This window comes from Humulus lupulus, chromosome 9 (genome assembly GCF_963169125.1).
Source record: "Humulus lupulus chromosome 9, drHumLupu1.1, whole genome shotgun sequence".
Lineage (NCBI taxonomy): Eukaryota > Viridiplantae > Streptophyta > Magnoliopsida > Rosales > Cannabaceae > Humulus > Humulus lupulus.
In genome coordinates, this window is record NC_084801.1 from 171,720,887 (window position 1) to 171,734,639 (window position 13,753).

The 13,753-nt window shown below is 34.8% G+C and overlaps 1 protein-coding gene across 1 annotated transcript; it reads left to right on the forward strand.

Moving 5' to 3' along the window:
* The first annotated feature begins 10,670 nt into the window (after positions 1–10,670).
* Positions 10,671–13,324, forward strand: LOC133801107 (E3 ubiquitin-protein ligase AIRP2). Its single transcript, XM_062239253.1, has 5 exons — positions 10,671–10,987; positions 11,695–11,845; positions 11,991–12,057; positions 12,217–12,451; positions 12,865–13,324. Exons 1-5 carry the CDS (start codon positions 10,923–10,925, stop codon positions 13,070–13,072), a joined length of 726 nt encoding a protein of 241 aa, XP_062095237.1. The 5' UTR covers positions 10,671–10,922; the 3' UTR covers positions 13,073–13,324.
* The last annotated feature ends 429 nt before the right edge of the window (positions 13,325–13,753 follow it).

Below are 13,753 nucleotides of genomic sequence, written 5' to 3' on the forward strand. Positions count from 1 at the left end.
TTATATCACTGCAACACACAGTCTCAGAACCTATCTCCACTATTTTATAATTCCTACATTCCACTAAGTTCAATATATTAATTATATATTAAGGTTTAAAATATTATCTCTAATATAAAATCTTTCGAAGCTTGATCTCACCAACAAAGTTGTCAACAAAATACATATTCAAATATAACAATAAACAAAAAAATAATAAAAAAATTGACAAAATATATTCAAGCTATATTCTAACTAAATAAACAATAAAGTGCTTAAGGAAAACAAATAATTTGTTATATGTACTCATTTAAATACTTAAACCCGAAATGATTTTTTGTTTTTTTAAAAATTTAACAAATCACATAAAAAAAAATCTACTATAAATTCATAACTAAATCAATAATAAAATATAACTTAAAGAAAACAAACAATTTAATATATACATATTTAAACAATTAAACCAAAAATTAAAAAGTTTACAAAATATAAACAAAAATTTACTCAAAATATTCAAACTAAATAATTAATAAAATAGAACTTATACAAAATATATACATTAATATATATACTCATTTACATAAGTAAATATGAAATTAAATTAAATTTTAAAAAAAATTTGAAAATGTTAACAAAAAATAAAGAAATTATATTAAAAAAAATTCTAAAAAAATAAAATATTAAAATGCAAAGTTTAAACCTGAAACAATTATATAATCATTAATATAAAACTATCTAAAAATTAAAAAAATCTGAAATATAGTCAATTTATAACAAAAAAAATCACAAAAATTAAATTTAAATCATAAAATTAATAAAATTACACTTACTTGTGGTAATTGAGCAATGTGAGTTCTTAAAGTAGAAAATCCAAAAAAACTAAGAAAGTTTATGGGTTTTCAAACAATAATTTTCAAAATACAAAATCTATACAAATTTTTTTTTAAAAAAACTATGTATAAGTTTGTTAACCGAGATTTTCGGCAACTCTATTAATGAACAATATTTGCTGGAAATAATAATAATGTGGGTAGAAGATCGACCCGGAGTTTTTACGTGGTTGGGGCGTTAACTAGCTTTAGTCCACGAGTCTATATATTAGAGCTAGAAGAAGCTTTTACAATGGAGTTTTCTAGTTATATCTGAACAGAGTTTCTGCCTCCCTTTTTCTCCGACTTCCCTTTACGTTGTTCTACAGCATATATTTATAAGCTGAGGGGAATACCGGGTCTGGGCCGGATCCGACCCGAGCCCATCAGAGAAATGAGTGCAAGGGGCCTTTCTAGTGGAGGCCCAATACAAAGAGATATACAATACACGAGATTCAAACCAGCTAAGGCCCAATTGGTTGACCTGAGATACAAGCTTCGCCCGACAAAACGGCGCTTTGGCTCTGACCACTTCGAGTCACGAGGCTGATTCAAGAGACAAGACCGGTCAGGGTACTTGGCTGCGCAGTCCTGACACATCAGTGAGCAATCCCGAGGCGACCCTTTCTGCAGGCGAAAAGTGGGGGACAATGCCCACGCGAAATGAGGCGGCTTCAGGATCCTGGACGCTTGGCCCTTCACTCGGGGAGGGGATGATCCAGGTCCGTTTACCTTTGGCCCGCTCCGTTTACCATAGGCCCGGACTACACCAGGGTCCGGGACAGGAATGCGTAGGCCGCGACGGTCTGGGCGCTCTGGCCATCGCCGGGACCGTTCTTGCTGAGGACGAACCCGGAGGGACGTCCCGGACCCCTCCAATGGGCCCAGTCTGGAGTCCCTGGTCCGGACCAGTCCCCTTGGGCAATACTCAAACCCAGGGACCCTGGGCCGGGCCCATACACCGATCTGGTCCTCTGACCGTGGGCCAGGGAAAAGGCCCAAACCCCCTGCAGGAAATGGGGATAACAAAGTTTAATAAACATATATATATATATATATATTACCATTTTTACATTAAAATTGAAAAAAATGAAAAAGAAAAACTCACCAAAATGAGTGAAAACTCACTCATGCGCCGCTGGGTTTCTCCAAAATCGCACCTGTTTTTTTTTCCTGAAAGTTTTAGGTCAATGTGTCTGCTCTCAGGGACGAAGGGGGCTTAATTTAGTTAACGACCCAATTGCGTCAGTGGCCCACTGACGCAAACAGTCCCGTTAGCAGCGTCACGGTGGCACTGATGCAAACGGTTTTGTTTAACGCCGTCAGCATACGTACAGACGCAAATGCCTCCGCATTTGTGGCAGTGCCCAACTGCCACAAATGTTAATTCTTGGTCAACAGCGTTAGTCAACTGTGTTGTTGACTGACGCGTTTGACTGACACAATTGCCCTTTTTTGTAGTAGTGTTTGCTCCATTTTCATTTTAAACCCCAACCATAAAAGATAATTTTCTCACTTTTGATTTTTTTTTAATTAAAATATAACAATATATTACTCTTTAATTATATCACCCTTAAAAAAAATTAACAATCCAACTTTTCATTTTTCTCATTTTTGCTTATCTATATATATGAGCATGTATTTCATAAATTAATATATTATAATCATATATTATATTTTTCTACTGAATTAATATATAAGCATATATATATTAATGAGTTTATATGTATATCTATTAAAAAAATTACAGAAAAATATAAATTATTATATATTGCTAAACAAAAATAGGATAAAGAAAAGGAAAAATTTGAGAAAATAGAAAGGGAAATGGGCAACTAAAATATATATCGAGAAGAAATATGTGGTAGGAGCATTAAAAATGGGCGCACTGATGCATCCTATTGTGTTTTAGGCCCGTGAATAGTTTTCGATAATTTTTTTTATGACCGTGTACATTATAGTTATTTAGAGCATTCTGTAAATTTTCAAAAAATTCAAAATAATTTACAGTACCGAAAACAAGGTTCAAACAAGTTGTTGCATGCGTGACTAATTTTTTTATGCACATGAAAAAATAGCATGTTTAAACCTTGTTTTCGGCATTGTAAATTATTCAAAATTTTCCAAAAATTTGTAGGATGCTCTAAATAACTACAATGTACGTGATCATAAAAAATTGCCCGAAAACTGTTCATAGACCAAAAACACCAAAGATGTGTACTAGTGCCTCTTTTTTATGCTCCTACCATGGAAACACTCTCTCTCTCTCTCTCTCTCTCTATATATATATATATATTGGGAGATTCTTAAGTAGGGGTATTACTTTTGCCCCTACCATATGGGTGTTTTCTATTTACGGTACTTGGATAATGTTATCCCAAAATTTGAAAATAATGATGTGGCAATAGAATTGACAAGTGGCATGGAATAGTTGGGTGATCTGGATTAGCAGTAGCCCAGTACATCAGTGAAGAGTTTGGACTGCTTGAGAGATGTCATAACCAAGCCAAATGCACCCGAGGAGAATACTTGAGCTAAGGTGTGTCAAACCTTGGTCCGAGGATAGCATTCCAAGAGGTCCGGTCGGACCCTAGTCCGAGGAATGCCCTAAGAGATGGGCTCGGACCCTAGTCCGAGGAGAGGCCACAAGAGGTCCGGTCGGACCTTGATCCGAGGAGGGGCACAAGTGATGTGCTCAGACCTTGGTCCGAGGAAGGCACTCCAAGAGGTCCGGTCGGACCATGTCCGAGGAGAAGCCCTAAGGGGTGTGGTTCGGACCTTGGTCCAAGGAGTACCCAAAAGATGTGGCTCGGAACTTAGTCCGAGGAGGGCCAAAAGATGTGGCTCGGACCTTAGTCCGAGGAGAGCCAAGGAAGGTGTGGCTCGAACCTTGATCCGAGGAGAACCAAGGAGGCTGTGGTCGGATCTTGGTCCGAGGAGAGTAAGGGGTATGGTCCATATGCATGTGTCCAGCATGCATATGTCCGATCAACACTTGTGTGTGTCCAGCATGCATGTGTTCGACCAGAAGAAGATATTCATCAAACAAATGGGCCAGACTACGTCAAATTCCCAGAAACGGCTTCAGCAAGAATCAGTCTGGGCATCGCGGGAACCTCTCATTCCTCACTCAAATTGAGGAATCTGTTGTATTTTGAATATTTTGTGTAATTTAAATATAATATGAGTAAAAAAATATCCCGATCCTAGGGGGATATCAGTTTAGGATTCCAAGCCTATAAATAGAGGGTTGATGGGATCAGAAAAGGACTTTTTGGCAATTTGAGATTTGGTCTGAGTTTTAGAGAGAGAAAGTGCGTTTTCCTTGAGAGAGAACCCTTTTTGTATTCCTGAAAATTTACACTGAAGAAACTCAGTTGACACTGGTTCATCTGATCTTGAGTGTAGATAAAGTAATAAAATCTCTAAGTGAATTAGGCTATTACCAACTGAACGAGGCTGAACCACTATAAAATCTTGTGTGTTATTTACTTTTCTTGATTAAACTGTCTGTGTCGTTTAAATTCTCTTGAAGGTTTGTCGTTATTGACGTTCTCACGTCGTTGGCTAAAAACACAGTCAGCAGATAAATTATAACCCAATTTTTTTTTGTATGACTGCACACATGATAGTTATAGTAGGCATCCCGCCAATTTTTGGAAATTCCGAATAATTTATAATGCTGGAATCAAAGTTCAAATAGTATGTTTTCCACGCCTATAAAAAAATTATGCATGCATGTAGTTGCTTGTTTGAACTCTAATTTCGACATCGTAAATTATTCGGAATTTCTCGAAAATTAGCGAGATGTTTGTTATAACTATAATGTACACTATCATGCAAAAAAAAAAGTTGGGTTAAAATTTCTCCAAGCGCCGAAAATAGAAAATGCCCCTACGGTAGGGGAAAAAGTGATGTAATACCTAAGAAAACTCCTATATATTAATTTATAATGCAAAAATAAAGAAAATATAGAATTTATTGGTAGTTTTAATTAAAAAAAAAAGAATAAATATGATTTTTCTCCCGAACTATTACCATTTGCAATTCGTGCCCCCGAATTTTCACGTTGTTAAAAATTCTCCCTGTATTATGCACTGTTACCGAATATAAAGCTTTCGTTAGTTTCTGAGTGACGTGGCTGACAGAAGATTGATTTGGAAATTTAGGCACTGACGTGGCAGCACGTGTATGATTATTTAAAAAAATAAAAAATTATATATATGTACTTTTTTTCCTTTTTTTATAAAAATATTTTTTACTTCTTTTTATTTAAATATTAAGAAATTAAAAAATCATATACAATAGTAACTTAAATAGTATTTTATTTGTACTATTTGTATTATTTTTACTATTTGCTTTATTTTTATTTGCATGTAAAATAAATTTCTTGTTTGATTGATTATGCTTCAAAAGTTTTCCTCAAAGATGGTGAATTTTAAAAATTAAACAAATAAAAAAATATTTTATGAATTGGAGTAAAAAAGTGTAACAGCCCAAATTTCCTAATTAGGCTTAGGGCTTTGATTAGGGGGCCAGGATGACAAATTATAGAATTATATTATGTGAATATGTGAACAACATTATAATGTGACTTGATATGCATGTTTAGGTGTATTAAATATGCATGTGAGCCAATTTCTGATTAATTGGGCAAGTTTCATATTTTGGGTCATTTTGGGTATATTTGACATATATGTGGTATGTGTGTGGTGCTTCATTATTATTTGGTTATGCTTGGGTTACACAGCACAAGACGATCCTAGGATGCAAGCTAGTGGGAAAGTCACAATGGGATTCATACTTGACTCGCAATGATTCAAGGGGTATTTAGCACATTACCGTGATATTGGGTAATGGGAATAAATATTTGATGATAAATTGGGAGTTAGTGAGATCAAGAGGGAATTCTGGGAATTTTGACTATTTTACCCCAGGGGCGTTTTTGGGACCCCGAGCATTAGGATTTGCTTAAGGTTACTTAAGCTTGAAGTAACATGTCAGAAACATAAGAGAACATTCAGTACGTTCTCTCTCTCTCTTCCGTTCCCTTTTTGACACCGATCACATTTTCGAAGGAAACTTGAGTTTTAGGACTCGGATTCAGGCAAGGATCAAGGCATAGCAATTCTAGGGAAGATTATAAGCTTTTTAGTTGGAGGATTTAGTTGGGAAAAGACTCAATCGGAAAGTAATCCAAGTTTTAAGTTTTGAATTTTTAAGCTTGAATTGGATTTTATGTTTTGATGAGTTTTGGATGATTTGAAGATTGGATTTTAATGGTTTTGGTTAATTAGGATGTTTGGAAACTTTGATTTTGGGATTTGGAGATGTTTGGATAGGTTTTTGGAAGGTTTTTAAATGAAGAAAACGAAGGTTTTTGGCAGGTTCGTGGTTGGGCCGCGACCCTGTTCTAGGGCGCCGCGGCCCAGGCTTGATGAAGAGGATGAGGTTGGTTGATGGGCAGGTAGGGCCGCAGCACAAGGTGCAGGCAGAGAGGTGGTCTGGCTTCTGTCTGGAGGCAGGCCGCGACGCTTAAGGGTAGTTTTGCCTAGATTTGGTTTTTAGTCGTGGGAACTTAACTCTAAGGGTCTAGGATCGATCCTACTACCCAGTTTGGTAGGATTCGACGTCCCAGAGTCTTGGGTTTGGGTTTGGAAGTATTTATTTACTCATTTTGATTGTGACGCCCTACGTCACTATGGACGCTTTCTGGAATGACGACTGGCCCTACAAACCAACACGAGTCTTGTCAACATGTTTTGTCCTCACTCACATGCGTCCTAGGAAAACTTCCCAGGAGGTAACCCATCCCTAGATTACCCCAGGTCAAGCATGCTTAACTTTGGAGTTCTCAAGTGATGGGATACCGAAAAGAAGATGCATCTTGTTGATATAGGTAGTACTCATCAATCCATTTAAGCCATCTTCAACTGTGTAGTCCCATACCTACACAGTCTTAGAATCATCACACTTGACCTTCCCCAGGCAGTGTGGGATTGCACAGCTTACCCGGTCTTTCCCCTTACGGATCACGGGATTCTGACTATCACATTGATGATGTTTTATATTATGGTTGTGACTAGGTTATCACTAGGAGCTTGGAAACAGGATCGTGCTTGTGACTCGTTTATGGATAACCTGTGCTTGGACCAAAGGTAAGAAATCTACAACCAGTATGTGACATGCATGGTTATTAATGAGGCATGTTGAGTGCTCTATATGTGGACATTGATTGCATTGTAAATGCATAGCAGCACATGTGATTAGGGCATGGCATGAGTATTGAATATGAGATTGATCAGAGCTTGAGTCTCTATAAATATGCATGATCATAATTATTCTAGTGAATGTTGAGTAAGCATGTTGAATGCCTTATATTTGGATATTTGACATATGATATACACCTGGGTGCATTGCTTACTTGTGAGTGGAACTGACTCCATAGTCAGAAACGACAATGGTGTCAGTATTGATTATGAAGTTGTGACTCATTAGACAAGTTCGGCAGTAGTACTGAGCACTGGTCGTATGGTATTGGCTTATGATTCAAGAATGGTATTAGCATGTTTAACGCAAGCTGAAAAGATTAGATCTAATCGACATAAGCATTATCAACATAAGCATGAAATGCTTGACCGACCTTAAGTTCAATGAAAACAAAAGCGCTTGTCTAGTCTAAAGGCTAGTTATTTAGAGCCAGAGCCAAAAGGCTAAGGTGACTGACATGTCACATGGCTTAGGGTGCGGAGCTCAAGTTCGTGACTCAATAGTCACTTATCTGATTAGGGTGCAGAGCCCTAGAGATAGACTTATTAGTCATATATTCAGAGTATGACTCAATAGTCACTTATCTGATTAGGGTGCAGAGCCTTAGAGATAGACTTATGAGTTATCTATTCAGAGTATGACTTAATAGTCATTTATCTGATTGGGCTGCAAGCCCAATCTGATTACCAGAATCATTATTGATATTCACTTTTCTGATTGGGCTGTAAGCCCTAGCATGATTACTAGAATCATTATCGATATTCACTTAAGATTGACTTGATAGTCATCCATACAGGAGGGCAGGGCCCACAATCATTTACTTGGACTTACTTGCATACATGAATAAGACTAATATTTCTAGGCATGCATATTATGATTCAGTGACATGTTATTACCTGTTCATGAGCATATTGAGTTTTCTTGCTGAGTCTCGGCTCACGGGTGCTATGTGGTGTAGGTAAAGGCAAAAGAAAGTTGGACAATTCTTGAGTTGGAGAGCTAAGGTGACGATGTGTATATATGCGGCTGCTCGACCACCACGGCCGAGGGTTTAAAGAGGAACTAGGGATAAACCTTATTTTGCCAATTAGGTCGGATGGTTGTAAATCTTTTATTGTAATTAACCTTTAAAATATATTTTGAGATCCCAATGTATACAGTAAATGTTTTAGTGAAACGTTATATTTTTAACAAAAAAATTTAACCATAAATCGTTAATCACATTTAGTTACACAATTATGGCTAAATAGCTCGGTTAGTGAGTTTATCACTGTTTAAAATGCACAACGTAACGACCCATGGGTAGTAGGGCGTTATAAAAAGTATATTCTTAAAAAAATAACTATAAATATATATATGGAGCTTCTTAGGTAGGGGCATCACTTTTGCCCCTACTGTAGGGGCATTTTCTAATTTCGGTAGTTAGAGAAATTATAACCCAAGTTTTTTTGTATGACAATATACATGATAGTCATAATAGTTATCCCGCTAATTTTCTGGAAATTTCAAATAATTTACAGTTCCGAAATCAAAGTTTAAATAATTTGTTTTCCACGCTTATAAAAAAAAAAAATTAGACACGAGTGTAACTGACTGTTTGAACTCTAATTTCGGCACCGTAAATTATTTGATTTTTTTTTTAAATTGACAAGATGCTTGTTATAACTACAATGTACGCCATCATACAAAAAAAAATGTTATAATTTCTCCAAGTGCTGAAAATAGAAAATGCTTATACAGTAGGAGCAAAAGTGATGTCCCTACCTAAGAAAATTCATATATATATATATATATATTAATTTATAATTGTGTCACGGTTAAAGAATTAAAAAAAATAAAACTGAGAAAATTATCTTATTTTTTTTTTTGGCATGATCGAACATGAAAATGGGGTAAATGATAACCCATTTTGTAAATAATGGGGGAAGTAGATGCAAATGCAAAACATAGACAACTCATAAGACCATCTCCAATGGATGGTGTATAATTTGTGCCAAATTTGATCCAAAATATGTGTCAATGATGTATTTGAGCCACTTTTTGCATTTGTACTTCAATACACAATGTGCAAATTAGCTAAAAAAGTCAATATAACTATTAATGTTTATTGAAAATATATAGAAATAATTAATTTTTTTATTAAAAGATAAATTAAAAATTAATAATTTGTATTAGTGAGTGGCAAATAATTAATTAAAAATGTGATATTTATTATTGGCCAAATTTAAGTCATACTATATTTTGTGTCAAATTTAGCATAACTTTTAATTTGTGCCAAATTTAACAATTATTTTAGATGATCATTAAAGTTCAATTTTACAAAGATGAGCTAAAAAATGACTCTACGACACTTTTATAGCATAGTCTAACATAACATGAGTCATAGGTTGATACTTTTATAGCATAGTCATAATAAGTGATAAAGGTGCACACGGGTTGGGTTTTTGAGTTCGGATTTTGCGGGTTTCGGGTGGAGGAAAGTGATATTAAATCCGATATGAAATTTTTGGGTTTTGGAGTGATTTCGAGTTTCTGGTTTCGGGTTGAGATTGGTCGGGTTTCGGGTAGGATTGGTCAAAAAATTGGCTTTGGGCTGAAAATAGGCCTTGTAACAAAATTTCAAAAATAATTTTTTTTTAAACATTTTTACTTTTTTTCACATGTATTTTTTTTTAACTTTGTTGTTAATTTAGTAATATTGATTTTTTATAAATTGGGTCTTAATAATTTTTTTTAATTATGTTCGGGCTTGAACCTGTATGTCTTTAATTTCAAAATCCGAACTCAACTCAAACCATATCGGATTTGGATCAAATTTCATCAGAATTTGATGTATTTTGAAAGAAAAAAAAAAAATAGATTACGGGTGATGCAAGTTTGCGGATTTTTTTTTTTTTTTTTTTGAGAAATGTTCACCCTAATTAAGAGAAGTGAGTAGAAAAGCAACTGTACCTGGCTACGACACGTCACACGTAGTGGAAGCGGTTTCAGTATCATTAGGAAGCGTGATGTAACTGCCAAACTAGGTCTACCACAACTGCCCACTCATTGCATGCTCGACCCGTGTCACAACCTTCCCTTCTTACTGTTTATGTGTCACACCATTATTCATTGACCGTTGACTATAACTCAAAACGACGTCGTAGCACATATGATCGATCCTTTGGCATTACTTGATCAATTTTTTTCTTTAATTAAACAAGCTGATATGAATTAAAGAAGAATATTATAGAATTACAATAAAAACGTACTTAGTATTTATGTGTAGCTTTTAACAACAGGATGATTAAACATTTGTCACATCACAAATTATGATTTATTAAATAGGTTATGTTTGGTTTTTGTTATACAGTGATCCGAATTTTATAAATACTATATTGTATTATATTGAGTATAATAAATAGTAATACAATACCGACATAACACAAATTTTGGTCATTCTTACAGCAGACTTAAAGGGGTAATTTGGTAAATGGATAAATTAATTTAGTTAATTAATTATTGATCTTCTTCTCCGTAAAATTAAATGCTGATATAAGCTGATATGGTAAGATGACATTTACGTGAGCTCCAAGCGAAAACCAAGTAAGCCCCACCTATTTACTCTCTCGCTCTCTTTCTCTCTCTAAACCCAGAAAATCTCTGAGAAAATTGGTTGAGTGGAGAATTTGTTTGGGAAAATTTCAAATTGATTGATCGGAGCTTTCTGTTTTGGAGGTGTTGGGTGTTAATTGATGGTGGACTCTGTCAAAGATCCTTTAATGGAAGCTTTTGCTGGCTCAAAGAGCAACAAATAAACCAAAAATGCGCAAGTCTTTCAAGGATTCTCTTAAGGCCCTCGAAGCTGATATTCAGTTTGCCAATACCCTGTTAGATCTCTCTCCTTTTCTTTGTGTTTGTGTGTGTATATATATATATTTCTATATATATACATGTGTGTTTGATATAATACTTTTTTTTTTATTCTTTCCAATTTTCTACTATATTGGATTCTCATGCAATATTAGAATCTTTCAGACAAATTCTTTGGTTTCTATAATTTTCTGTTACATGTCTATAAATCAATATTCACAAATCACAAGCATCTCTTAATGGATCTCTCTCTCAGAAAAGAAGTGTCTTATAATTGAGTTTAATGGGGGGTTTTCAGTGGGGTATTTGGCGTCTAATTTTTGGACATAAGGGACTCTGTTCCTATTGCTATTTAATTCATATTCGTACTTTTTTTTGCAAGGAATTCATATTCATACTTGAAAATGTGTATTTTTGACTATATATGCATTTGTACATGTAATAGATAATTTGTTGGGGCCTATATATTTAATTACAACTGAACAGGTTCAGTTCCAAAACCAGGAAAACAGAACAATGGCATGCTTTGTATCATTTTCTAGCTTAATTTTTAATGGGAATTTCAATCATATGGTGGGTTTATTGCTTAATCAACAGAGTGATCTATGATGCATTATAGTGTTATATTATTGTCTTTTAAGCTGGGAGATGAAGACTAATCTTCTCATTCTTTTGTGATGTATTTTCTAACATATATAACACTTGTTTTCCTTTTTCTATACAGAGCCTCTGATTACCCTAGAGAATATGATGGTGCCTGCCTTCAAATGAGATTGTCATACAGCCCTGCTGCTCAATTTTTTCTCTTTCTTGTTCAATGGACTGACTGTCACCTTGCTGGTGCCTTGGGTTTGCTTAGAATTCTTATATATAAGGTGAAATGTGTTTTGTTCTACACATGTAAATATAGCTGGTTTGAGTGTATTTTGTTACTTCATTAGGTCCATTTATGCGACTTATATTTGTTATTATTCCACAATAATTGATCAGTACATATATATTGTCATCGGTTACGTACAGGCATATGAGAACGGAAAGACTACAATGTCTATTCATGAAAGGAAAGCTACTCTGAAAGAGTTTTACAGTAAGTATAGATGACGAATCGGTATTTGGACAGATTTATAACTTTTATTATATATACATAATACATACATATGTACATGCACATATTACTTTATAGGGAAAAATAGTAAGTTTTTATTAGTAATACTAGTTTTTAACATATTTCTCTCCTCAAGAACAGGTGTCATATTTCCTTCTTTGCTGCAACTTGAAAAGGGAATCACAGAAGTAGAAGAAAAGAAACAGAAAGAAATATGTGCCGCTAAGTACAAGAAAAAAGATGAATTCCACAAAGGAAAGGTCTCTGAAATCGACGTTGAAAGAGAAGAAGAATGCGGTATTTGCATGGAGATGAGCAGCAAGGTCGTTTTTCCCAAATGCAACCATTCAATGTGTATGAAGTGCTACCGAGATTGGTATGTAAACACTAAACAATATGCATGCTTCTTTTACAGTCTTGCTTTATATAGTTTTCTCTGTACAGTGACCGAACATGTGGACAAAATAAACGACTGAAACAACATCAAAAAACTTATGGTCAGAACTTTCTCAGATAAGAAAATTGAGAGAAGAATGAAATGATTAGTTTGCTTTAGCTTTCAATTCACATATTTGATCTGGGCAATCATAAGAGTCACCTATCATAAGGTGAAGAAGTTATTGTTATGCAATTTGTTGTCAGATATGCTTGTTTTGGTTGCCTGATAATCTCGATGCACTACATTGAAGGCTGTCCTTTTTTTCAGTTTAGTTTATTGTATTCTGTCATTGAAGACTGCACTTATCTTGAGTGAAATAGAAGATTGAATAGTGTAAGATTCATGTGTAGGCGAGCACGCTCTCAATCGTGCCCCTTCTGCCGGGACAGCCTCAAAAGAGTCAATTCATGTGACCTTTGGATCTACACCAGCTCCACTGAGATTATTGACTTGTCTGCAATCTCTAGAGAGAGTCTAATGAGGCTCCTCATGTACATTGATGAACTGCCTCTCCTTGTTCCTGACCCAGCTTTTGTGTCCTATGATCCACAACGATGACAAGCCTTCACAGCATCATTCTCTACTACCAAGATTTGTGTTGGGATAATTTGTAAGTAGATAATATCGATCTGGTTGATTGTATATAATTCTTGAAACTTCCAAAAGGGTATATTTTATTTTAAAGATGTAAATATGTGTTCTTTACTTTACTGGGTCTGCTCATCATGTCATTGGAATATTTTACTTTTGGCTCAATTGTTTGATTGATTTTGTTAATAGGAAAAAGATGATATTATGACATTTGGCCTACTTTCTTTTTTCAGTGGATTTTTTTTAATGAGATAGTTCTGTTTAGTCTTGTCCAGATGAGACCAACTTAAAGAGCATATAATAAATGACTTTTTAAAGTGGTATTGATTCTGAGAGTTTAAAACCAGCTAAAAAGAATAAAACTACCTTTCTAGACATTGAGATGAATAATGTAAAGAGCAGGAGATTAGTAAGGGTTTGTGGTGCTCCTTATATGCATTTCTCGTTAATACCATGTACTTTAATGATTTAAGTTCATGGTGCATATTTTGTGCCAAAAATTTGAAAAAAAAAAATGCTTTTACTGTTCCTCAATTTACTGGCAACATTAAAATATGTTAAATTATCTTTTCAAGAAAAATAATAATAATATCAATTTAAATTTACCCATGTTAGTATATAATATTTGGTTGTATTAGTGTATTTGGT

What these genes read in the sequence shown, in the direction of transcription:
- LOC133801107 (XM_062239253.1), top strand. Translation starts at nt 10,923, where the DNA reads ATGCGCAAGTCTTTCAAGGATTCTCTTAAGGCCCTCGAAGCTGATATT. An exon ending in ATTCAGTTTGCCAATACCCT is followed by an intron (nt 10,988 to 11,694) that starts GTTAGATCTCTC and finishes TTTTCTATACAG; the next exon opens with AGCCTCTGATTACCCTAGAG. An exon ending in TTAGAATTCTTATATATAAG is followed by an intron (nt 11,846 to 11,990) that starts GTGAAATGTGTT and finishes GGTTACGTACAG; the next exon opens with GCATATGAGAACGGAAAGAC.